The following is a 26,587-nucleotide window of genomic DNA, read 5'->3' as shown; positions in this document are numbered from 1 at the left end:
TGGCAAAGCACAAAGGATTAATAACTTGCTCATATATTATCTGTGTGCTTTTCTTCTGGCACACGTACTAGATGTAAAATGTCAGGTGCATGTTATGTTCCAAGCAGCTTAGTTAAATTTATTTGGTACATGACTGCCCTTGTAAAGGAATGACTTTATCTTGGTGATTATCCAGTTTATCTTTTTCCTGCTCACGTAGCTCAGTGGAAGTTCCAGGACTATAATTAATCTCTGGTGGTTTTTACTTGCTCACTTTTTGCACCTCACTTAAGGCTGCCATAGCTTTGGCCAAAACCTACCATTTATCTTCTAGCTGGGAGATGTTAGAGTATTTCTGTGCAGTCACGAGGTGAACATCCCCACAAGACTTCACCTGTGCTTCTTGTTTAGTTTGTCCTGTGCATCATCTGTTAGACTATGCAGAAGGTATTAGGGGGAGGATCCCTTGTCAGAAGGATATCATTAGTCTGTTTTGCTTGTGCTGCCTGGTTAGAATAAATGAAAATGAAAAGAACTAATCCCTTCTTTTATAGATTTAAATGGATTTAGAGAATTTCTGATATGTTATGTGAATGAAGATTGAAATTATTTCTATCAGCCTGACTCAAAGTTACCTTCCTCTTCTATTCCTAGACATTCAAAAAAAGGCCAGAACATTTTCCTTTCTTTTTCAAACGCATACTGGAAGCTTCGCTGGTTGAAAATGAGAGTGAGTACTCTCTGCATGAACAGACAATCCTGCTGCTTTTCCTTGATCACTGCTTCAATAGTTTGGTATGTTAAAAGTAAATGTAAATATTTCCAGTGTGTTTATGCTGTTTTGTATTTGTAGCAGTTTAGTTTGAGCAATATTTTCTTACAAGACAGATGAAGCAAAATTCGGATTTCAGGAAAACAGTACCAGAGGGCTTTTACCCTCTGTTTTGACTCTGACTCATCTCTCTCTACCCATTTGCTTTTCTCTGATACAAGGTCATAGATGAGACTTGCAAGTGAAGGATTGGCAGTTAGACAATTAAAAAAACAGGATTTAATATAAATTTTTGCATTAAAAATGGTACTGTAAAATTTATGTATTTATTTTTGAAAAGATGCTTTACATTTAAAACCGATCAGTTACTACTGTGCTCTTTTTAGTTTGCCTAAGAAATAGCACAAAATTATTTCCATTAATTATTGAGAAAGACAGTGAGGCTTTTTTCACTTTTGAAACCAGGTTTAGATACAAGTTTTATCTGCAGTTCTCCTGAGTTAGTTTTAAGAAAGCAATAGACCAACTTGTGTTCTCAATCTATGGTTAAAACAGAGTTAAAGATCCTAAGTAGCAAGCAGGAAGAACACTTTACCTGTTATATGTAGCAGTGCTCACTAACCTCTCTTGCTACTGGGCTTTTTCCTTACTTATATTTCATGTGGGGTGTATTATCCAAAATCAGGGTCTGCACAAATAAAATTGTCTCTCAGACAAAACAACATAGAAAGTGTATTTGTTGATTTTGGGAGCCAGTAACCATCTTGAACTTTATGTATATAGTTTATTGAGATAGTATTTTTCTGTAGTGGCCATGGTACAATGCATCTTCATTTTACATAGTTTGATGGTGACTACAGAATCCTTCTTGTAGAGCGTATTTCCAATAAAACATGATAGGGAAACTGTTGAAAATGTGCCTGTGAAAGCACACTGTTATTAGAAGCTGCCCTTCTTTGTGAAAGGCAGAATGGAATAGTACAGTAGTGTTTTTAGTGAAGAGCACTGAAGTTTGAAGTTTCAGAGTGCTGAGAATGGAGTATTTGTCCATGAAGACGTATTTAAGATGTTAATTGAAATTTTTCCGTAGCTCAGGAAAGAAGGAAAACTTTGTGGATCTAGATCGTAGGCATAGTTGGAGAGAGCACATTTGAACCGACATGGAGAAAATGGTTTGTTTCAGCCACTGGGAAGAGTGTAGAAGTGAGAGAAACTTGATAAATTAAAGGCTCCAGGAGAAAAGAACAGCTTAGAAACAAGTAGAGAAAGCACGGTGGGTGAGTTCAGGAATAAGAAATGATGGAAGAGGCAACATCAGTTCTCAGCAGCTTTTGTCCTAAAAGTACTTGCATGGATGGGGCCCATGGTGAAGTGTTAAGAACTGACAGACTCCATGAAAAGAACCTAAAATACAGAGGTGTCTCTGGGTAGGGTTATAGTGCAGGTTCCTGTTAGGAAGTTGTCAAATCTGATAAAACAACATAAATAGTTCTGTCAGATCTGTACATAAATGTATTTTGTAAGACAGGCATATCAGAAAACATAAGAATGTTCTAAAATTTTTTATCATCTGTGACTTTCTAACAGGAAGTGGATTTGATCAGAGGACAGGTGCAGCAGCTGATTTCCTTACCCATGTGGATGGCTCTACAACCTGTAAGCATAACACTGTTAACTGGCAGAGCAGTTTTCCAGGCAGTGTCCAAATCCTGTACAGTAAATTCTCATGGAATACTGTTGAGGAACTCTAATATTTACAGCGTTGCTATGGAATTACATTTTTGTCTGCTTTGCTAAATCTTTTTTTTTTTTTTTTTGGTTACAAATTTCCATGTAATAATGTTTTTTATGTAATTTTTCAGAAAACTGAACTTTGTTGTTTATAGCTTCTTCAAGCTATAATTTGTAGACAAGGCCATGAGGTCACAGGGAGGCAATGGAGCTGACATCTAGTCATGGCTGGACTCTCTAACATTATTTCATTTTTGTTTCACAGTGATACTTAGTGAGAGTAGCCAGAGACAGTTCTTTATTTCAGTTTGTTACATATTTTTTCCTTTTTTTTAATAAAAAGACTGGACTGTATTTTTACCTCATGAAAACAAGGTTCCTTGGTGACTGAATATCACTTTAACATTACAGAATCGATTGGAACAAGAGTTGAAAAAGACACCAAAACTGAGAAAATTCTGGAATCTAATTAAGAAAAATGATGCAAAAATGGATGAAGAGTCAAGAATGCAGTATGTACAGAAGCCTTTTTTCCTTAATGCAGTCATTGTGTTTCAGCTAAAATAGTTTCAATGAAAAAGGTGTTTTTTGAAAACCTGTGGCCAATGAGGATTCATCATACGTGGTCTCCTGGAAGCTGTCCTGGTTTTCAGTAGTCTTTATGCAAAATACTGTTATAGAACTTCATATTTTATTTGGTCAGTGAATTTGTGATTTCAAATCTTAAAACTAAAGGATGAAAGCACAAAAGAATATTTGTATAGCTACTCACTTTTTTCACGACCTTTAGCAAGTGTTTCACTCTTAGGTATATAGCTTATGCAAGTATTTCAATAATGTGTGTCTGTCTCACCAAAATTAAATGTTCCAATGCCTTTGTGCTGCAGTGTGCTAAGGTGTAGGAGGGGACTGACTTCTCCTTGACACAGTAAGAAGCATAGGTTGTTAACCAGTTTCTGTGCCCAAAAATGTAGGCTGCTAATCTGTCTTCCTGAGTGCAGAGACAAAAGTTATCATCTAAACAGTTTAGGTGTGTTTCTAAGCAACCTACTATCAGTATAATAATTTTGAAGCAGCCAACTTTGTATTGGTGAAAGCTACAATATACTTCTAGTCTGCATTTAAGGAGTAATAATTCTTTTGTCATATGTCCAATTTTAGAGCATATCGAGAGAGAAGATTTCTTTCACAGCTCATTCAGAAATTCATTTCTGTTCTAAAGTCAATACCTGTCTCAGGTAACTGTTTCTTATGTTACTTTGTTATCTGGTAATCTGTTTGAAAATCTTTTTTGTGTTGCTGAAGCAACTAGTCCTTAGGATATCAGCCTGAGGCTGGGGACCTTATTCAGGTGAGGCTGGTAGTGAACACTATGCCTGTCTGCATGGATTTCATATCAAAATGAATATTCAAATCTGTATATACTTTAAAAATTAAACAGTAAAAAGCTACTTTAAACTTTCTTCTATTCAGTATGTACTTAGTAAAAACAACATTTCTGGGAACTGATATTCTTTACTGTGTGCTTAGAGCCTTAAAGCATTTCATACTTACTTAAGTACCTTATTAAATAGATGGTATAAATGGATATCATAAGGCTCTGTCTGTTCATACTGTTGATTTACAGTAAGAACAAAAGCCTAAGTGAAGTGAAATTCTGTAAGATTTGACTGCTCTTGAGTCATTGTGACAAGCAAAATTATCTCCTTGCCTGATTTAGAAAGGAAAAGTGTTTGTGGAGGAAGGTGTTAGCCTTTTAACAGAAAAGGGTTATTATGCTCTAAGCACAGCACAATTTGGGTGAAATCAGTTCCCAGAGTTTTCCTTTTTCTGTTAAACTCGTAGCAAACTTCAGTGCTTACCTGAGCTGTAAATTTTGTAATGTGGCTTCCTCAGAAAGGATACTTATCCCTTCTGTTTTCCTAATTATGCTAAACCTGTTTTAGATTTACTTCAACATTTCTTTGGAGGCTGTAAGAGTTGGAAAGTCATTAAGGGAGATGTGGTGTGTTTTGACATGATTCTAAAGGCTTCTTAGTGGTCACCTATGAGTACCTTTGAATATGGTCAAGGCCTTTTGCACACATCTTGTTTGCAGCTTTTAAAAATGTATTTTTGAGTACCTGGCATTAAAAGCTCTTAACAAATATAATGAGGAAGTGATACCTTGTGGAAGTGAGCAGTTTTGCTTGTTATATTCAAGGTTTTTCAAAGCAGATAAAAACACTCCTGAAATTCTGGTTCTGTTACTCTTTAATTGTTAACCAGAAGAATTTTTAATATAAGAAAGGATTGCTTTAAAAATAGAATAATATTTAATTAGCTTTTAACAAGATTAAAATTAATACTTTTATATTTGTAGCATTTATTTAGTTTTTAAGGAATTGTTCAAGTGTAAGTATATTGTGATGTGGATCAATTTAAACTTTTTAAAATTTTTTTGTCCAGGTCCTATTTCTATGGACAAAGTTCATTATTGTGAGAGGTTTATTGAACTCATGCTAGACCTTGAGGTAAGTTTTTAAATGGATTCAGCCAGTTTCCAGGTGTACTTTTCTAGGGTTAAAGTGCATAATGTAATTATTACAACCTTATTCCAAATAGGAGGTGATTATGTCACAGCTGTGCATATGGTTGTTTAAAAGTGATTTTCCATCTGTAAATAAGAGGTTGTAGCATTGCATCCATACTGGGAACTGACCAGCAATGTTGATAAGCCAGCAGACAAAACTAGGATCCTAAAGTGCTTAATGAAGAGGATTTAATTGGAATAGAGGTAATAATACTGGCCATTTCTGAAAATGTGTAATGCTTTAATCTGGTAGGAATAATTCAGAATTATTCTTCCCAGTGCCTAACAGGTCACTTAAAGTTTCTTTTGTGTTGTTGGATTAAATCCCAGAAAGCAGCAGTAGTCTGAAATGCAAACTATTCCTGTTTGCCTAGACTTCATTATTTAGAAGTACCAGGTCTGGGGATCTGCAGTTTATTAGAGTCATAAGGCGTGGAGCAAGGTTTTGTGAAGTTTTTCAGCAGATACCGAGGAAGTGAGACAGTTTTAAGCACCACAGTACCAGTATTAAAAGGCATTCATTTGCAATTTTTTGCATGAGTAATTATTTTGGAGTAACTTCAGATTTAGAAGGCATTGTGAAATAAAACAAGCGTTTTCTGAAACAGTATCACAGTAAAATGCTTTTGTGGTGAATTTCTGCAGGCTCACTCTGTTAAATCACTGAAGTAGTCTGTGCTTGTAGTTGCAATAGATTGAATAATTTAAATTAGAGCTTGCTGTATGTAATATACTCTGGTAAGAGAAAACATGTTGGAAGGTGAACTAAAGTCTGTCTGACTTAAAATGCTTAGAAGCATTTTTAAGATTGGTTCCCTCTAGGTATTATAAAAAGATTAGAATTCAGACAGGTTTATAAAGCCTGTTCAAGTGACTGTAACAAGCAAACAAGAAATTAGCTGTAAATTCAAGTCTTATTGCCTTTGTAGCATGTACTGAGTTAATGGGCTCTTTTTACTTGGCTTTTTTCAGAATATTATTGTTTCATATTACAGTGTATATGCTGCTTATCAAAACTGGTGATTTGATAATTTGAAAGTAATAATTCAGTGGAGAGTTCTTATGGTTTTATGAGTTTGCTTTCATAATTATTGTATAGGGCAACCAACATTTTCTAGTACAGATTCTTTTCTTCATCTCAGTTCTAAACATCATGCTGATGGTTTTTTGGCTTTCTAAATTCAGTCTGTAGAGAACAGCTAATTTTTCACTTAAATTGTTGTGGTCTTCTACCGTATGCTGTTCAACATTTGCTACATATAGCAGCTTAATCTATTTACATTGAGAAGAAAAGATCTCTATTTGTGTTGTTATTAAAGATTTGAAAAATACTTGAGTATTTTGCAAAGAAGAGAAGATACCCTATCATATTTAGAAGAAGCAGTTGGCAATTTTAAGGACCTCAAGCTTAAAATTCATTAAATTAATGTAGAAAACAGACATTTAAAACAATGCTGAAGCAGTTTGACTTATCATTTGTAGCACACATTCATTCTGTAGACATTTAGTAGTAGAATAATTGCTTTATTTAATTTACTTTTTGACTGGCAGGATGAATGCTCACTCATGGCAAGTTCATGCCATGCTCCCCGTTACATAAAGGACTGTTCATAGCAGCTTACTGCATGAACCCAGTGTCTTGGCATACATAACTGCTGCTTTAATACCTTTGTGAGAGTATTAGATATGCAAATAACTGCAGCAATCTATCTTAATATGCCTTCTTGCAATGGAAAATCCTGAGAAGCCAGGACTTCCTACTTTTTCAGGAGTCGGTTGTATTAACATGATATTATTTACCGTAGGCTTTGCTTCCCACACGGCGCTGGTTTAATACAGTGTTGGATGACTCCCATCTTGTTGTTCACTGTTACCTGTCTAGTCTTGCTAAAAGAGAAAAAGAGGGTCATCTCTTCTGCCAGGTGAGATACAAAATTCTTGAAAAGAACTTTTTCATTCCCTTTGTTTCTGAATGCTGCAGTTGGTTTCTTTTTATTAAAAATAGGCTTTTGTTTGATGCAAACTACATCTTTATTTAAATCTTTCACACAGTATTTTTTCTTACCTGTACCTATGTGTGTAACTACTCACATAGCATTTCATGGAATCATAGGATGGCTTGGGTTGGACCAGACCTTCAAGATCATCCACTTCCAATGCCCCTGCCATGGACAGGGACATCTTCCACTCGATCAGGTTACTCAGAGTCCCATCAAACCTGGTCATGAACACCTCCAGGCATGGGGCATCTGTGGGTAACCACTTCCAGTGCTTCACCATCCTCACAGTGAAAAGTTTTATTGTCTAATCTAAACCCACCCTCCTTCAGTATAAGGCCATTCCCTCTTGTCCTATGACTACATGTTCTGTGAAAAGTCCTTCTCCATCCTTCTTGTAGCTCCCTTTAGATACTGTAAAGGAAGCTATAGGGTCTCCCTGTAGCCTTCTCCAGGCTGAACAGTCTCGACTCTCTGCCTGTTGTTACAAAAGAGGTGCTTCAGCCCTATAGTAAACTCCTCTGGACATTTTCCAACAAGGTGTTTTAGTGTTGGAGACCCCAGAGCTGGACACAGTACTGCAGGTGGGGTCTCACAAGAGCAAAGTAATATTTCTGCTTCTGATTTTGAGTTCTTAAAAGTACAAGCTAGAAAGCAGTGCAGCTTCTGGCATGCTTTACCACACACATAGCAAAAGTTGTCTCCACTGCATTCTTCTCTCGTTCATTTTGATTTCACACTGTTTTGCAGTGCAGCTGTTTTTCACTTCTGTCCTTCAGTTTACTCATTCATAGCTAGTACATTGTTTTTTATATGGCAGGATCTGAAGATCTGTCCCCTTTCCTGCATCTCAGCTGCTTTTCCTGCTGCTTGCTGTCCCCCATCTCTGCCACTTGTTCATTTTCTCTGAGGGTCACAGTATTGATGGTACACAAAGGCAGCAGCACATCTGAATAATTTTCTTCCTCCAAGTTGAATAATCCTATTGAAAGGTCAGATGAACTTCAGAGCTGCCATCAGAGAGGGCAGAAAGGCACAAGGCCTCTCCCTTTTGGTAGCAGGAAGCTGTAAGTTGGGTTCAGTGACAGCCTCTGGCTAGATCACCTTACTGTGATGAATTTCAATTTCAAGCCCTAGTATATCAAGAAACCGTATTGCTTGTGGACTATACTGAAATTTTGATGGCTTGCAGATGAGATACCTAACAAAAACTATTTTGTGCATCAGCCAAGTATAAAATCTAGATACTACTCCCAGTTCTTCTAGAACTTTGAGGAGTTCTTGTTTGTGCATTTGTCCTCTTAAACTGTGGTTTTGTTTGTAATGTTCATGGGGTGTCTCTTATTGTTAATCCGCTAATTTATATTGATGATGTCTCAGCTTTTAGATATGCTCAAATTCTACACTGGCTTTGAAATCAATGATCAGACTGGAAATGCTTTGACAGAGAATGAGATGACTACAATTCACTATGACAGAATTACTTCTCTGCAGGTAACTAGAGGATAAAGTGCTTATGAGAGACAGAGGATTTGGTTTTGGTGTTGTAGTCTAATTTGCATTTGGAATAGGCAGGAGGTTATTTCCCAAATCAAACCCTTTTTTTTCCCTCTTGAGTTACAGGAATAACTTTAGCTTGGCTGTCTGTAGCAATTGAAGATGTGTAATGCTTCAGCATGGTGGATGAGACTATGACTAATTAATATGCTCTAGCAAAACATCAGCGTTTTTGACCTTGTGTTACCAAAATGAGCTGTTCCTGTTAAGTCTGTTAAGGGAAAGCAGAATGCTGTAGGACCCTGTGGTGATGCAGTAGGTGGCAGCATTTCCTCAAGATCAGTGTGCACATATGCCTACAGTGGTCCCTTGTACAAATTCACTCACACTTTTTAGAATTGTTTGCATCAGTTTTAACAGAACAATTCAAGGAAGCATGGTTAAGTTAAACTTGTTCCTGGCTTTTCTTACTGCTTGCAAAGCTGTGTATATGCTTCCATATGTTTTATTTTAATGACAACAAATTGTGGTAGAAGGGTGAAATAAGGAAGATACTGTGTCAGAAGTAGAGGAGTAACAAATAGATGGTGTTAAGAAAAATGGAGATTCAGTCTGGCTTGTATTTCTATCCTGGTGGGGTCCATAGAGTGGTTCATGTTATGAACCAGAAGAAACTGTGCTTTTTTCTAAGTATTTAAACTGTTATTAAATCATTTCATTAATATGCTTACATCCACTTTTCATGCATGAATCTTTTGCAGAGAGCAGCGTTTGCACATTTCCCAGAATTATACGACTTTGCACTCTCAAATGTAGCTGCAGTAGATACTCGTGATGCACTGGTGAAGTTATTTGGACCTCTTAGGTAAGTTAGCAAATTGAAATTGAAGTTCTTTGTTCTCAGTATGATTAAATTTAACAAATTTCCAGCCTTTTTTTCTTCTGACTTCTCATGTGCATAGCCAATAGTTAACGTCTAACGTGTTTAGTTTATTTTTTTTTGCTCTGTTCTGTAGAAGAACTACAACAGAAATCATGAAAGCATGCCACTGTATTAACTGTACTGTATTGTAAATGCTGTGAGTAAAAGGATAGCAGTATGTATTTTGACAAAGGCAGTGTATGCTTTGTTGCTTGCTTCTGTGTCAGCTCTTGAAATAATACAAAAATATCGACGCCTTGCCATGTTTATTGTAGGTGAGGGTTTCAGCTTACACCTTATACACAAACTTCACTTAAAAGCCTGACCCATAATTGCTTAGCTCTGGTCGAATCAGACGGCTGGAGTTTTCTTTAAGGAAAAGGCAGCTGCAGTAGGTGCGGTCTCTGGTTTCAGTGTGACAGAGGCTTCTTGTTTTCCTTTCGCCGTGCAGCTCCAACGTTCTCCACCAGGTGGCGTCGTACCTGTGCCTGCTGCCGCCGCTGGCCGAGGGGGAGGACACGAGCCACGAGAAGGAGTTCCTGCTGGAATTGCTGGTGAAAACATGAATAATGCTCCTTGCACTTCTTCTGTTGAAAACTCAAGGCATAGCTGCGTCCAGCAGCTACACTGCAGTAAAGTAGTCGTTTAGAATGTTTTCTGAGCCACCTGTGAGCAGTGTTGTTGCAGTAATTGGAATGTTAAGATGGGGTTTAAAACCATATAAATTAAGTATTCGAAAATGCCTATTCATAAATATAGTTTCCATGAGAAACTATATTTATATGTTTTTTTAGGTCAATAAGCAGAGCCTTGGAAACAGTTTTGAGTTCTTCTGAAAAAGTTTTTGTCCCATTTAAAAACAAAAAGATCTGCTAAAGTAGATCTAGATATTCAGTATCTATTTGGGCCCCAAACCAATTTGAAATATTGTTTGATGCACATCATGGTTTTTTGGATATTCAAGGTGTAGCAATACTATTGTAGGCTTCTAATTTGATATCAGAATACAGTAGCTGTTTATTTGAAATCTCATTCATGAGTTTGTTTTGTGGTTGATTTTTTTAAAAATAGTTTATGTGGTCTTCTAAGGTATTGAAGGTAGTGATATGCCTATGGCTGCCATGGAAAGATATTTGTTCAGATAACATATTATAGTATTGGTTAGATTTTTTTCATGTCCCAAAGAGGAAACAAAGACTAACTGTTACTGAATGAGTAGTATGAGTTAGGTACTGACCATATTTTTAATGGAAAGTAAAATAAGTTTTATTTTAAGTTGATTCTCTGCTAAGCCTTGACTGAGTATTTTCAATTCTGTTGTGCCATTTTTGGTCTGCTGAATACCCAAAGGATTGTTTGATTCTTGTGCTATGACCAGTAGTTAGACTATGTCTTTGTTCATCTTCTGATGTCACTGTTTGCATTTAGTTATATTAAAATATTTAATTAGAAAAATATTGATGGAGAAAACTCAAATGACCACCTTATGAATTATTATCTGTTTCAAAAATATCTTTATTCTTCCTCTTTGACTCAGAGATTTGAAATGCTTCCTTTCTTTAGGTTTCCCGTCATGAACGACGAATATCTCAAATTCAACAGCTCAACCAGATGCCTCTCTATCCCACAGAGAAGATTATTTGGGATGAAAATATTGTGCCAACTGAATATTACTCTGGAGAAGGTATGATTAGTAGTTCAGTAAATGCTGCAATTAAAAAAGGAATTCTGATGTATTCTGTTTATTCTGTCCAAGAAACTTGCACACAGCACTTTGGCATCTTCCAGTATCTTAGAGTAAGATCGGGGGTATCATAGGTTGTTCTAATGCTCTGAACCATTCAGGTTCTTAAATGCAGGTCAGGACAGCTCTACTGTCATTCATCCTGTTCTGGGTGGTTGACTTCTGTGTTCTGTGTGGTTATGTTTGATCAGCCAAATGTATTAATGGCAATATGGGTTACAGTGGGGGAGGGAAGGGGGGGCAGGAGGAGAAGGCAGGTCATCATTGTGACTTTTTAATAGTGCATTAAAGTTTTGTTAATGATGAGATGTAATTTTGTCAAGTAACACTGGTTGCTAGTGGAAGCATTTCCTCCTGTGGTGAACACTTTTGGAATTATGGTATTGATGGTGCTGTTGTGAAGTATTTCTTTTGCTGTCAGACTATTACAAGTATTTTTTTTTCTATTTTGCTTCTCTTAGTTTAGTTTACACTTTCTCTTTTTCATCTCCATGTATTCTCCTGTCCTGGTTTCAAACAAAACAGTGTTGGTTTTGTGGTCTTACAAGGGTTTTTTTTGTGTTCTTAAAAGTAATTAAATAAATTTGGTCTAAAATTTATGTAAGAGTAATTTAACCCAAGAATGTTAGGAGTATTGTTTCTATTTCCTTTTAGAAAATGAGGGAAGAAGAATGTCTCTTTGATGAACACTGTGCAGCCTTAAAGAGGTGTTGCTTCACACCTTGCCCTTTGTGCATATAACTAGCTTAACAGGACAGGGTTTCTTACTTGGTGTTGGGAAATGTGTTAAATTATTTTATCACCATCAGGCTTTCCACAATATAAATTACTGTGTTCTGCTGCCTTTCTTCATTGCTGTTGTTTCTCAGTGCATGTGAAAGTCAATATGTACTACCTATACCAGAGAAAGGTTTCAACAATGATATTGCAAGTTTCAAAAGCAAGATGATTTCACAGGTCTTAAACATAGGTATCAAACTGGAATAGTAGTCCAATAATATTAGATGAGTAACTTACAGGAATTAAAATTATGGAAAATTTTCATCCAAGACTATCCTAAAACAATGGAAAAAGCTTTAGAACCTGTCTAGGAGTTCTAATACTTCTTGTGTAGTAGGATCTAATCTTCCTATGTTTTTCTTTCTCATTTAAAAAACAAAGCAGTAATACAGACTTTAGAGATGCGTGTTAAAATTTGATTTTTTGACTTAAAGCTTTTTTTCTACATTAATGGTTTTTATGGCATCTAATAAACATAAGGCATGGGAATAGGGAAATCGTTGGATGGTTTTTATTATTTTATTAGCCTTTTTCATAATTTTTTAATGATAACTTAATTGTTGCATTTCCAAAGACCATTACTTTGTTGTGCATTTGATTTTCCTAAACTTCATTTTGATGTCTGAATACATTGATGGATTCAATATTTAAGTAGTTCACTGTATTAGTGCTAGAGGGATGAAAATACCTTCAATCTTATGCACGTTCTTTTAGAGAGAACCTTAAAAATACATGCTTTTTAGAGGTGTGTATTAATAAAATGGGTAAGTTTTAGAATCTCCAAGGATAACAGGGATGGCAGTTGTGCAGTAAAGTGTGCATGTATGTATGAATTCATAGAAACAGTGTATTAATTAATTTTTTTTTGGTTTGTCCCTCAAATACCTCTTTCCTTCCTCCCTTAAATCCTTAGGCTGTCTTGCGCTCCCCAAGTTGAATCTACAGTTCCTGACTCTCCATGACTACCTGCTGAGGAACTTCAATCTTTTCCGCTTGGAGTCCACCTATGAGATCAGACAGGACATTGAAGACAGTGTCAGTAGGATGAAACCATGGTAATATTTATTAACTGGTGCAAACCAGTCAGTTCCCTTCTAATCAAACTGTGTTTAGGAATCAAAAACTGATACTGTGTGTATACTAAGTACATAGTAACAAATGTGTTAAAATTATTACATAGATACTGTGGTTTGTGCTTAATCCTTCCATAAGGTGTTGACATGCCGAGGGTTGATATTTTAGGGGTTTGTGGTTATGTATCCCTGCAGGTGTGTTAAAGGCAGCATGCTGGATGCTAACAAAAAGCCTTAGTTGTGTTTAGATGGACGAGTTAATTTTCCATGGCTGACTTGACAAAATATGCAAACGTCATAAACTCCTCTTTTTGGGAGGATGTTACTGAGTATTCTTGAATTTGCCATCTGCCACATTTTAATCCTCTTTTCGTTTAAAGGGTTTATTTGGTGTGATATCTTTTGTACTCAGTACTTGTTTTTTGTTACCTTTCCTTTATCTTCTGTCTCTGTGAGTTTTTTGAATAATGCTAGCATAACTTGCCTTTGTTTTTTGAAATATAAGTCATGTTATGCTTCGATTCTAAAATGCGGGATTGCATGAATCTAATTCAGTAGCACATAAAGTTAAGAATTCTATTTTTTTCTTAAAAGTTACTGTGGGGTTAATTTTTTCGTAGTTTAAAAAAGAATTGAATCTATTATCAGCTAATGACTAAAAAACTTTTGGTGTTTATTTCTTAGGTTATCAGAATATGGAGGTGTGGTCTTTGGTGGATGGGCTAGGATGGCACAGCCTATTGTCTCTTTCACAGTGGTGGAGGTGGCCAAGCCCAACATTGGTGAAAACTGGCCCATGCGAGTGCGAGCAGACGTTACGATTAATTTGAATGTCCGAGATAACATCAAAGATGAATGGGAAGGTACTTAACATGCTTTGAAATAAAGTGCTCAGAATAGGTGCTCATCAAAATACATTTTGATGTAGTCTTATTTGTGAGAAAAGGAGGTTTTAATCCATGGTACAGATTTGTCAATCCTAATACACTGTTTAGAAGACAGTTACTCAAACTCCAAGTTTAAGGAGTTTATATTTTCATAAAGTGAAGTTTGAAATAATTACTTAGACGTTTCATTGGGAACAGAATGTTTATTACTTCAGACTGATGTCAGTCAGTGACCAACTGTAAAATGCTGTCCTTTACAGCACTGTGGAAAGTTAACTTAGCATTTTAAGCTAAAAATGTCATATTGAAAAGTATGGGGAAGGTGATATCTATCTCATACAGAAGTGGAGAGGACAGATTTTTATTTACTTCAAACCAGTGCATTTCAGCAGTTTACAGTATGTTTGAATATTATGAAGTGCTGACTGTATCAAATACTGTTTCTTGTAAGTATCCACAGGCGACACTTCTTTGGCTTGGGGATTTGAACTTTAGTTGACTGTGTTGGCAAGTGACATAGAAGCATGCAGTTGTACTTGGATTATCAGTAAATGTCACTCCTTTCTCTTTTGTTAGAGAAACCTGATAAATGTGCTGGAGCTGCGTAGTGTGATTGCAGGTCACATAGCACAAATGCTAAAGCTGGACTGTGTGATAAATGAGCAGATGCCGCTTTGGGGCTGTAGATTTCTCTTAAAGTAAAAAATCTAGGATGGCAGAGAATTCACTATGATGAAGGTATCTATATAGTGATGCACTTAGCTTTTTAACTACTAAAACAGCCTTTATGATTTGTAAAAAATAATATTTTAACTAAATCAAAACGGAGATGAAGAATTCATAAATCATTGCCTGACTTAACAGGATCTTGATGAAACTGCCTTCTGTTGAACAGTATCTGGTGCTTAATGAGGAATTATTTGTCTCATGAAAAATACAGCATGTTTTCTGAACTTTGAAGGTGTCTTAGATCTCTGAGACTCTGGAGGTGTACTGGAGAGAAAATTTAGTGTTCAGAATTATGTTAGTGAATTGGAGAAGCAGCATTTTACAAGTAGGATGTAGTTCAACAGGGATGATTATTAAGCAAGAACAAGTCACTGTACAAATACATGTTGGGGGAATAACTTAACAGGCAGTACCTCTGCAGAACAGAAGGATCGGAGGTCATCATTGCTCACAAGTGAATGTGATTCCCAACATTGTGTTAGTACTGAGGGAAAAAGACAAAATCTCAAGTTATATTGGAATTCATAAACTGGAATGTAACAGTAAGCAAGTAACTTGGTTAAGCGACCTTTTACTTTATTAAATGGATAACTAAAGTAACTTGGTTTAGGATTTTGTGCCCAGTTCTAGGCACTGCACTTAACTTGTTGTAAAAAACAGAAAAAAAGGAATTGGAGGTTTGTTCAGAGGGAAGCAATGAGAATAAGAGATTAATGCCACACTTCTTAGAGATAATTGAAAATAATTAGGTAAAAATAACGAAGGAAGATTATTGGGAGAAGAATAATCTTGAAATAATGTTTGTTCTTATGAAAAAAGCATTCAACTTCTAGTTTTCATATCTATTATATCATAGTGTCCTATGGTTTTGTATTCTCTGAGTTCAAGGCGTATTTTGAAGCAAAACAAAATATATACAGGTGGGATTTCATAAAAGAAATATGAGTGCATTCTTTTATATACATATGTTAAGGAGTTGATGAGGACAATGCCATTCAATCAAATCTCTGCCCGTTCCTTTTGGGGCTCAGGTCTGCGCAAGCACGACGTCTGCTTCCTGATCACGGTGCGTCCCATGCAGCCCTACGGCACCAAGTTTGACAGGAGACAGCCTTTCGTGGAGCAGACTGGCCTGGTGTATGTCAGAGGCTGTGAAATTCAGGGCATGTTGGATGAGAAGGGGCGTGTCATTGAAGAAGGTATGATATCCCAAAACTTGTTCAAGAGATTTATCCTTCTGTCTCTGGTTTTTTTTTTATATTTAACAGGCTAATTGATAATTTTTCTCTCTTTTAAAGAATGCTCATTGAATTAGTTACATACATGGAAAAAAAACAAACCAATTCCATAAGCAGCCTGAGAAAGGTCAGCTAGTTTCCTCTGGTAAAATTTGATGTAGCTACATTAATTAAATAAATCCAGTATTGAGTTAAGGAGTAAAAGAGATTCTGTTCAAAAACTGTTGGACTAATGCAGTGAAAATGTGTCCATTGCTACACAGAAATTAGTTTCATTGTACAAATTTGTCTGAATTTCATTTGAGGAACAATTATGGATCACTTATTTGAATGATAATTTGCTTTTACCACTGAGTCAAATTCTAATTTTGCTGTTTCATTATGGGCAGGACCTGAACCGAAACCAAGACTTAAAGGTGATTGCAGAACATACAGAGTATTTCTGGACCCCAACCAGTATCAGCAGGACATGACCAACACAATCCAAAATGGAGCAGAAGATGTCTATGAGACATTTAATATAATAATGAGAAGAAAACCAAAAGAAAACAATTTCAAGGTAAGATACTTGCCTCTTAGCTCTTTGGTCAGAGGGATGGAGCACCTCTCCTGCGGGGAAAGCCTGAGAGAGTTGGAGTTGTTTAGTCTGGAGAAGTGAAGGTTTCAGGGAGATCTGACTGCACCTTTTCAGTAAGGGGGCTTATAAGAAAGATGAGGACTAACTTTCTAATAGTGGTAGTACAAGGGGATTGTTTATAAACTAAAAGATGGTAGATGCAGACCAGATAAAAGAAAACTATTTCATGATGAGGGTGGTGAAATGCTGGAACAGGTTGCCCAGAGGTGGTAGATGCCCCATCCCTGGAATTTTCAAGGTTAGGTTGGACAGGGCTCTGAGAAACTTGATCTGCTTGAAGATGGCCCTGCTCATTGCAGGGGAGGTGGACTAGATGAGTCTTTAAGGTTCCTTTCAGCCAAAACTATTATATGATTCAGCCTCCACAGTGCTGAGCAGAAAGGAAGGAGCCACTTCCCTTCACCTGCTGGGCAAATTTGTACTGTAGCACAAGGTGCTGTAGGCCACCTTCAGTGTGAGGGTGCATAATTTCATACACCTAAAAATATTTCTTACTCAGTTTCTTTGCTTTTTAGACCTCTGAATCATTAATGTTCCTTGAGTTTCCCATTTTGAAAATGCAGCATGAATGAAAAACTACATTTCTTTTGGTGTCTTAAAATCATGCACTGCATAATTGAAGTGATTTTCATTTTGAGGGATTCTGTAGCAAGTTCTGTGTAAATGGATTAACAAGTAGGCAGGAAGACTTGGACTTTTTTTTCTTTCTGTAACTAGAAAGATAGCTCTAGTGTGAAGCAGCAGCTTGCAGCCTGCATAGACCATTGTGGTGCCATCATTTGTGCTGTGTTCTTTCAGCTAATTTACAGGCAAATCCCAATGCAAGCCATTTTATGCTGGCATTTATGAAAGTCTCATACCTTCATTTTTCTAGGCAATCTAAGGTATTTCCACATTTATCACATTGCTGCCAGTTTAGGTGCGTGCATTCCATGTCATTTGCAAACCTTTCTAACTTCAGTTGGAGAAAAGAAAACAAGATGATGCTGTGATTAGTGTAGACAATGTATGCACCAGATGGAAGGCAGCTTGAAGTTTAAAGCTGAGCTTGTAGGAGAGAAGACAAGAGAACTCTTGTGCAGTCTTTGTAAATTAAGCAGATGAGACAGCAGAGAAAGTGCAAATACAGTGTGTTTGCTGGAGGTGACACCACTGTGTCACTACAATTGGTCAGAGTGTTAGTTCTTACAGGAATGAATGTTACTATTTTTACATGCATATAAATTACTTTTTGAAAAGCTGAAGCAAAGTTTTTGTGATGTAGAAGCACCACATTTGCTGTTAGGAACATATTTCTTGCTTCCTCTTAGAAACCAATCACTGGGTTTAGAAATACTACCTGAAAATGTGACATTTTCTGATTTCTTTGTGCTTTTCTTAGCACAAACATATTTTGCTGTGCTTAATATACGTTTGAGCCAGAAGTACTTGTTCTATATTTGCAACAAAAATATAAAAAATCTTATTTAATATGGGACTTGTCCATCCATATATCTTTGAAGTAATTCAGGCTTCAGAAGTGCTAAGATGCCTTCAACTTCATAGCTTTGCAGGTCTGTCACAGAATCCACAGCATGATTGTGACTGGAAGAAACATATTCAGAGAATGGTTAAGGTTAGAGGGACCTTAGGAGATGATTTAGTCCAAGACCTGTTTAAAGCAGAGTCAGCTAGAGCAATTGGCTCAAGATCTTGTCACTATGTAGTTGGAATTGGATATGTCCAGTGATGGAAACTACCTAGCTGGTCTAGACAACCTTTTCAATCTTGCATTGCCTCCACAGTAAAAATGTTTTGGTGTTTTTAGGTGGAATTTCCCATATCTCAGTTCGTGTCCATTGCCCCTTGTCCTTTCACAGGGCACTACTAAGTGGACTCTCATTCCATTGACCTTACTTCATCCCGTTGCATTTTTTTTATACAAATCACTCAAATTCTCCAATGCTCCTTGAGTTTTGTATTCTTGAGGCTGAACAACCCCAACTCTCTCAGCTTCTCATACAACAGTTTCTCCAATCCCTTAATCATCTTAGTAGATCTTTGCTAGACCTGTTCCAGTATGTCTGTATCTCTTGTCCTGAGGAGCCCAGCACTGGACAGAGCCCTCCAGACGTGGTCTCACCAACGCTGAGTAGTGGGAAAGAACCAGGACCTTAATAGAGGTTGACTAAGCAGGGATAGTGATCACATTACTTGACTCTTTGAATGATACAACACAAGCAGGAAAAGAAAAACCTACCCTTTGGAGATGGATATATAAACATAGACAATCTGAATAAAATTCTATACTTTGATTTGACTGACTGTTCTTTTACAAGTTTGGCATTTGGAGTTCTGTATTTTATTCTGGTGTGGAAGGCTGAGGCACCATGTTTGCCATTCATTTGTGTCCATGTTTGGTGGCAAAGGAAGTCAGAGGATCTGGAAATCAGTGCAGATACATGGTGACCAAATGCCAAGTTTCAAGTGAGATAGTTCTTCAAGACTTGCCACTAAAGTAGCCCTTTAACAGGAAGGCTAAAATTCAGCTACCTCTTAGTTAAAAAGCACACCTTCTGTGCAAGTCTAGGGTCTGGAGCATTGGTATTTTCACAAGAGGGGAAAGGAGAGAAAACTTGCATAACCACAGATGATTTGATAAATTAATTTGTGGGTGAAAAGCAAATGCTTGAAGAGAGGCTTAAGCTGACTGCAAGGATGAAGTTTATAGGCATGTAAGAGGAAACCTTAAACTGCATGAGGATCTTCTATGTGTTTTTCCCTTGCAGTGAATGTTCTGGGATGAAAGCTTTACTGATGATTATGGTCATCTTTACCAGCTCTTATTTTTTTCTTAGTTTAAAAATTCTGTGCTTTGATACTGGTGTTTTGTTGCATATGTACACTGTCCATATATTGACTCAATCTAACCAAACACTGTCAATTAAAGAGTTATATTCTATAATCTTAAAACAGATTTGATTGATCTTCAGTATGATTTTTACTTGGTAAAAAGTCAGTCTCTTCAATCCTGTTTTTTCTGGCTTTTCTTATTTACAGGCTCTTCTGGAGACTATCAGGAACCTGATGAACACAGATTGTGTGGTCCCTGACTGGCTGCATGACATCATTCTTGGATATGGAGACCCAAGTAGTGCACACTATTCAAAAATGCCCAATCAGATTGCAACTCTGGATTTTAATGACACTTTCCTGTCCATTGATCATTTAAAAGCTAGCTTTCCTGGGTACAATGTTAAAGTCACTGTTGACAATCCAGATCTGCATGTACCCCCCTTCAGGTGATCTCAATATTTCAAGTACTTCTTGATATTCTTGCTGAAACGTGTTTTCAGGTGGAGTTATGTTCAGGGGTTGAAAGGAGATGCTCTTTCTTTTAAAAAAAGATAGAAATATGTTTAGATTATATTTAGATATGTAAGATTTAGATAGTTACATGATAGAGTTAACTGTATGACAGCAAGACCCAGGACCAGCTTGTGTTCTCTTCTGTATAAAAATGCATCAGAGCATTGCTTGTTGATCAGCCTATATGCAAAAAACAAAGTATGAGATAGAATCAAGACACATAATACTCTCTTCTGTATTATCGTATCTAGCCTCCTCAAGATCAGGCTAGAGAATTTTAATTCCATAGTTTCCTTACATGTCTCATTACAACAAGCTAAGACCAGCAATTTCAACACCAGTTAAAATTTGAGCTTTTGGAAACACTGTTCAATCAACATAAAGGATTAAGTCTGAAATCCCCATAATGCTTATTTTTAGAAATTATTTCTGAAATAGGATGCCATTGGCAGCTAAATAAGATTTACTCGTTTAGTTTTAGTGGTGCTGTTGTCCAGCATTTTCAGACTTGACAATTCTATCCCTCCTGGTGCACTTCCTTGAATTTTGGCAACTGAATTTCACAGTGCATAGTATTGGAGAACAGTTCATTCAGCTGAAGAGACTACATCTTTTCCTTGTGAAGGAGTAAATCTGTGGAGGGAAAAGACACCTTTCCCCTGCACCAGTCAGCTTTTATCATGGCTAAACTGAATCTTGGAAAGCAGGGAGATAATCTCCTGAGCTTTTTTTGGAAATACTACATGGAGAATTCGTGTGAAGAAGGCACTAACACTATATAATGATATAAAAATCATCTGAAGATATCAGGAAAAGATCTCACACTCAGTTTTCCTCAATGACCTGTTGTTCAGTTTCAGTTCCTATGTTAAGAGAGATACTGCTCTTTATGAAGAGCTGTTGCTCTTCCTACTGCTACATTTGTCCTCTAAGAGATTATTACTGTTATAGATATCTGCATTTTGGATGGGCATTGGGATTTCTTCACCTGTGATTTGTTTCTGAATTAGAGAAGCTTGCTGATATATATAGAAGGCTATAAGAAATTGAAATTGGAGGATAAAAACCTTCATCTGTTGGAATAGTTTGGAACACCGACACAGCTTATGTTCTATGATAACTTTTCTCCTCTCCCTTCCATTTTCACTTATGAACTTCTTGTCTTCAGTGTTCTTCCAGCTGGCTCTCAGCACTGCTCCTGGCTTTTCCAGTTGTGAAAAGAGTGCTTTTGACACACTCTTTGTTTAATCAGCTTCATCAATTCATTTGGCATTTCTCTTCTTTACTCTCCTTAAAACTTTGTCATGTGCAGCTCTTGTTTCCCTGTTGTATGAAAGTTTGTCTTAATGGTGAGAAAAAGTCTTTATCACCTTCTGAGACAGTCCATGTCATAGTGAACGTGTTGAACTTTAACCTTAAATTATGTGTTGCAGAATAACTTTCCCAATGAAGGAAGGTAAAGGAACGAAAAGAAAAGAGGATGGAAGTGAAGAAAACCCTGAAGAAGCTAAAACACTGATTGTAGAGCCTCATGTTATCCCAAACAGGGGACCATATCCATATAATCAACCAAAACGGTAAGAAATGGATGGGAACTTACTTTCAAATGACAACACATGCATAGCAGTTCATTTTCAGAAATGAGACTGGTGTATTTTATATTTGAATCAAAATTGTCCCCCATCTGTGAAACAGTTATTCTATTGTCCCCATCTGTGAAAAGAGTCCCTTGAAGAACAGTGAGAAATACTGTCTTCTAGTGGTTTTTGTCTCAGGAATTTGAATATTAGGAAAGTAATACCTAAATAATTTTACAACATTCTCTGCAAATAATGACTAAAGACAAACAGGCTTTTAGATGGAAAGAGTTGTCACATGGACAACATGATTTACTGTCTTGCTCAGAAATTTCAAGAGTGTTGTATCTAAAAAAAGATAGTTGTAATGCTGATTTAATTTGTGCAAAATTTTGCAAATGTCTAGTTCAGGAAAGATATAAACAATTAATTGAAATAAAACTTGTTAAAATGATTGCTTTTATCAAAATTGTTGGCAAAATCTATCAATTATCTGATATCATTCTGCTTTGTTACAGCAATACTATTCAATTTACCCATACTCAGATTGAAGCCATCCGTGCAGGAATGCAGCCTGGACTAACTATGGTGAGAATGTTTTTAAGGATTCTATACTCTTATTTTATTAATTTTGGCCTTAGGTACTTTCAGTGAAATCCTAGTAATGCCCTTTTCTGTAGCCTTGCTGAGGTAATTTCTATTAATAGTTTAAGGATATGAAAAATTAACTTTCAGAGGCTCAACATGCTCCAATCCTCACAAAATCATAGAGCAACACATCTCTATATCCTGTGTTTCAGTGGCTGAATGCTTTCCACAGCAAGTGAATTTACTTTTGAACTGGTTGGAGAGTCTTTAAATAAAGCAGGAATGATTTCATAAGAATTTGTAATTTTATGTGTCGATGCTTATGAAAACTGCTATTCTGTGCTTCTTAATCATGCAAAAATTATTTTGAGATGCTTTCTTTATAATACTTGGATACCTTTAAAATGGGGTGTTTGTAGAATTGAGCTTATGAAAATATTAATTGTTATTATATGTCTATATCATCAGTTGTAGATTTCTGAGTAAATAGAAGGAATGAACTCTCTCTTTTTTAAAATTTTTCCTGTTCTTTATGTCTGTTTCACCTTATTGTTTTTCAATTGTGTGTCTTGATTCTCTTTTCACTGTTTCCCCCCTGTTAAGCCTGTTCTGAGGCTAAACTGCCTTTTTTCTCTGAGAACATCTGTTTTCTTATTAGTACTTCCTGTGCTGATTACCATATTCCTTTTAGTCAGGAATCTGCCAAAATAGTTTAAAGGAATCTTTTATAGTATGTTGTATTTGGTCTGAAAGTTCACCAGAGCCAGGAAGCAATGTGTAATGTCAGTGTCTTGTGAAATTGGTCTGGGTTGTTTCTTCCCCAGCCAACTCTGTTTTTCTTTATTTTGAAGTATTCTGATAAATTGTGTATTGATTTTTGTTTGTTTTAATTTTTGTGTGTGTGTGTGTGTTTGATTTTAGGTAGTGGGTCCACCTGGTACTGGAAAAACTGATGTAGCAGTCCAAATAATATCCAACCTTTATCATAATTTCCCAGAACAACGAACCCTAATAGTTACCCACTCTAATCAGGTAAAGTGTCAATCATGTGTGGAATTTTCTTGTAATTGCAATGTAGAAGAGCAGTAGGTATTGAGATCAGTAGCTTGGGAATTGCATTTGTCTCCTAACAATGGAAACTTGAGTCAGCTTACGTGCAGTTTTGCCAGTTTGATAAAGAGAAAATTTAATTTCTCTTTATTTCAGGTGTGTAGTTCTAAACTATTTATCTGAAGTTTTCAATGTGTTTAATTGGTTGGAGGTCAAAAACAAGAAAGTATTTTTGAAAAAGTATCATTTTGGTGAGGAGTTACAGCGTGGAATAATACAGGCCAGTCTGCAATGGGTGGCAGGAGAGTGACAGTTGGGAGAAAGGGTTGCGAACATTGTGAACATGTCTATTGAGGAGAAAAAGAAGGGAAGACTTCTTACTAGACAAGACTTTAATGAGGACATTAACTTGAAATTGTACCCTGGGAAATTAACTGTATCTCAGCAGGGTACATTACCCATGCTTTGATGCTGCACTTTAAGATGTTTACATCATTTGCAACTGCAAGTGGAGCTTGTTTGTGTTTATTCTTATTTTCAAAACTTGATGATCCAGTGCTTACAAGCTTGCTCCTTTGAAATAAACAAGTTAGTTGATAGTAAGCCACTAGAGAACTGAAGAGTTTAAGGTAGAAGACACCTAGAAGTTTAGTGAGCAAAATTCAGTTATCCAAAATGGGATAGAGTCCCAGTACCTGACAGCCAGTACCAGATCATACTTCTCTCATGTACAGTAAAAGTTAAATCGTTTAATGTCATCATACAAAAATTGGTGTTTGTGAGACAGTTTTGTAAATTGATAGCTTTATCAACTAAGTTAACTATGTGATTACAATTTCAAAATTTAATTCTAAATCAAATATGATTGTTGTATAAAGTATGCAAATAAAAGGGTGTTAGTAAGCTAATTTCCTTGTTGTCAAGATTAGGAGTTTCAGTATTAACTTTGTTTTGTTAAAAGAAATTATTTTTGTTTGTTTCAGCTTCCATTTATACTAAAATAGGAAAAATCTCTTATTTTACTTACAAGTAATTCCTCCATTTTCCCCTGCAAGAGCCTCTGAACTTCTAAAAACTACTTTTTCTCCTGTTCTTGTCAATCTTTAGGCTTTGAACCAGCTGTTCGAAAAAATCATGGCTTTAGACATTGATGAGCGTCACCTTCTGCGTCTGGGTCACGGAGAAGAGGAATTAGAGACAGAGAAAGATTTCAGCAGGTGAGGAAGGAGATGCTAATGATAAACTCCCTTGTATAAACATGGCAGCAAGATGTCTCTGTTGAATCCACTCTGCCTCCCAGGCGAAGGAACTGTGGTGGACAAGTTTTACCCTTCTCATGTTATTCAATCCCAATAACACAGGTTGCACTATTTTTCAGTACCAGGGTTATTAATTTTGGTTCTTACTCTGTACAGAAGCTGTGCTTCCTTGAGCATCTAGAGACAGTCAGTTGCTTTTTCACAAAATCAACTGCTTGAATAATAGATAATTATATATTTTTTTGACCCTCATACCTTTTGTACAATTAATCTGTGAGAGAAATTAGAATAATAAGGTGGATTCTTAGAGCTACAGGTTTTTTTGTTCAAATATGGTATCACTTCTACTGTTATGGTGATTTTTGCATTAATAAACAGGAAATTAAACTTTCTGCTTTGAATTCTTCCTGAACTTTGCTTAACATCAAAGTTGCTTATTTCATTGATAACACATTTTGAAGTATACATATGTAAGGAAAGCTATGAACTCTGTGTCAGCACAAAGACTTAAGAACCTGTTCTTCTAAATATTTGTATGTTTGTCATGCATTAGTCCAATTGACGTCAGTAGGATTACACACATTCATGAGTGTAAGCGGGGTATAACGGTCATGCACTGGAAATATCTGAACTGTCCAGTACTGGATTATCATAGCAATACTTGGACTTCAAAAGCTGTAGTAAAAATTATATATAGTCACTAGAAGCTACCCACATATACATAGTTCAGTATTTAGCAAAATAAATACCTTGTGATTTTTTTCCTTTAAATTGAATGCTTTGACGTAGTCAAATTATTCCAGAAATTTGATAGCCAAAGACTTACTGAATGATGCCATAGCAGGTATTTATTTAGTACTATCCATAGTTTAGTGTATTCCTTGAACTGTAGCATTCATTGTTAAAAGGAATTTTCTTTCCGACACTATGTTGTCTGTTTTCACACTTTCTCAAGGTAACTCCAGACCTGTGGGATATTTGTGCAAGCACTATGGGTTCTGGTAGTTCAAGAGGGAGGGGTAAAGGTTGAGGAATATATTTGAAAGTGGGCTGCACTACTCTGAGAACTTTATTTCTCATTAGCTTGGCTTTGTGAATTGTTAAGGTTCAACTGATAAAAATAGTCAGCATGTAACAAATTCTTAGGCTTTGAAACAGGATTGTAGTTGTGACAGTGTTTTGTTTTGTTCAACTGATAAAAATAGTCAGCATGTAACAAATTCTTAGGCTTTGGAACAGGATTGTAGTTGTGACAGTGTTTTGGCAGGGTGCTGGGGTTTTTTGTGATCTCTCATTGTGATATTGAGATACTATTTTGAGTTTAATAAAAATTATTATTATATATTACATATGTTATATATCATCTGTTTTGAAGGTATGGAAGAGTCAATTATGTGCTGGCTCGAAGACTTGAACTTCTGCGAGAAGTTGGGCGATTACAAGAGAGTCTTGGAGTCCCAGGAGATGTATCTTACACTTGTGAAACAGCTGGCCACTTTTTCTTATACCAAGTAAGGACTGAAATACTTTTGTAGAGACTGTATGACCTAAATATGTTACGAAACACTTTGTAAAACTTGCAATGAATTTTTCAGACTTGAGAGTAAAAGCAAAATGCATTTTCCTTGGTGATTCACAATACAGTAACAGCTAAAGTTAAAATTGCAGTATGACTTGCTTGTGTTGCTATTGTTTTAAATCCTGCCTGCTGACTCACCAAGTCATTGCTGCCCTTCATGAATGCCGGCAAAGATTCTAACCTGAAGCTTCTCCTTCAGATAGGAAAATCTGTGGGCTGCTTTATATTTTGGACAAGCATTAGAGCAGCTACTTGATGGTCCTGATAGGAGGCTTTTATAGCATTAAATGCCAGTGTGAAATCAAATGTACAGTGTACAAAATAGTATGTTGCATGTCCCTCATTTCTCCTCCATGTATTTTTCAGTGATGTGGTCTACATTTGTAATTAGTGTTGCATAAGGAGGTTTACAGATTGGAACTTAGGACTGAATGCACTTACTTGTGTATGTTTTTACAGAAGTTACTCTGGTCTAGTTTTAGCGTGAACCTTAACATTAAATGGACATTAGATGTTGAAGGGCGCAAGGAACACTGCTAGAGGTCATCTTCTGGTTCAGTTTCCTCCTAAATGAATCCCACTTGGTATTTAAATCAAAGTAGTGTAAGTAGAGATAATAAAGAAGTTT

General features: G+C 36.3%; 1 protein-coding gene across 1 annotated transcript in view; it reads left to right on the top strand.

The window, feature by feature from the left end:
• The window catches only part of AQR (aquarius intron-binding spliceosomal factor), a 47,054-nt gene that overhangs the window by 4,821 nt on the left and 15,646 nt on the right, over positions 1–26,587 (top strand). The window contains exons 6-25 of the mRNA XM_071426989.1: positions 634–774; positions 2,339–2,407; positions 2,894–2,994; positions 3,644–3,720; positions 4,931–4,995; positions 6,860–6,976; positions 8,432–8,545; positions 9,310–9,413; positions 9,922–10,024; positions 11,034–11,154; positions 12,908–13,049; positions 13,752–13,930; positions 15,715–15,882; positions 16,311–16,480; positions 19,598–19,839; positions 21,340–21,483; positions 22,002–22,071; positions 22,993–23,103; positions 24,229–24,338; positions 25,756–25,891. Coding sequence (XP_071283090.1) covers positions 634–774; positions 2,339–2,407; positions 2,894–2,994; positions 3,644–3,720; positions 4,931–4,995; positions 6,860–6,976; positions 8,432–8,545; positions 9,310–9,413; positions 9,922–10,024; positions 11,034–11,154; positions 12,908–13,049; positions 13,752–13,930; positions 15,715–15,882; positions 16,311–16,480; positions 19,598–19,839; positions 21,340–21,483; positions 22,002–22,071; positions 22,993–23,103; positions 24,229–24,338; positions 25,756–25,891 — 2,484 coding nt within the window. The remainder of the gene's footprint in view (positions 1–633; positions 775–2,338; positions 2,408–2,893; positions 2,995–3,643; positions 3,721–4,930; positions 4,996–6,859; positions 6,977–8,431; positions 8,546–9,309; positions 9,414–9,921; positions 10,025–11,033; positions 11,155–12,907; positions 13,050–13,751; positions 13,931–15,714; positions 15,883–16,310; positions 16,481–19,597; positions 19,840–21,339; positions 21,484–22,001; positions 22,072–22,992; positions 23,104–24,228; positions 24,339–25,755; positions 25,892–26,587) is intronic.

The sequence above is a fragment of the Agelaius tricolor genome, unplaced genomic scaffold (assembly GCF_023055355.1).
Source record: "Agelaius tricolor isolate 1412-34295 unplaced genomic scaffold, bAgeTri1.0.p SCAF_5, whole genome shotgun sequence".
NCBI lineage: Eukaryota > Metazoa > Chordata > Aves > Passeriformes > Icteridae > Agelaius > Agelaius tricolor.
This window is presented reverse-complemented; position numbering and strand designations above follow the sequence as displayed.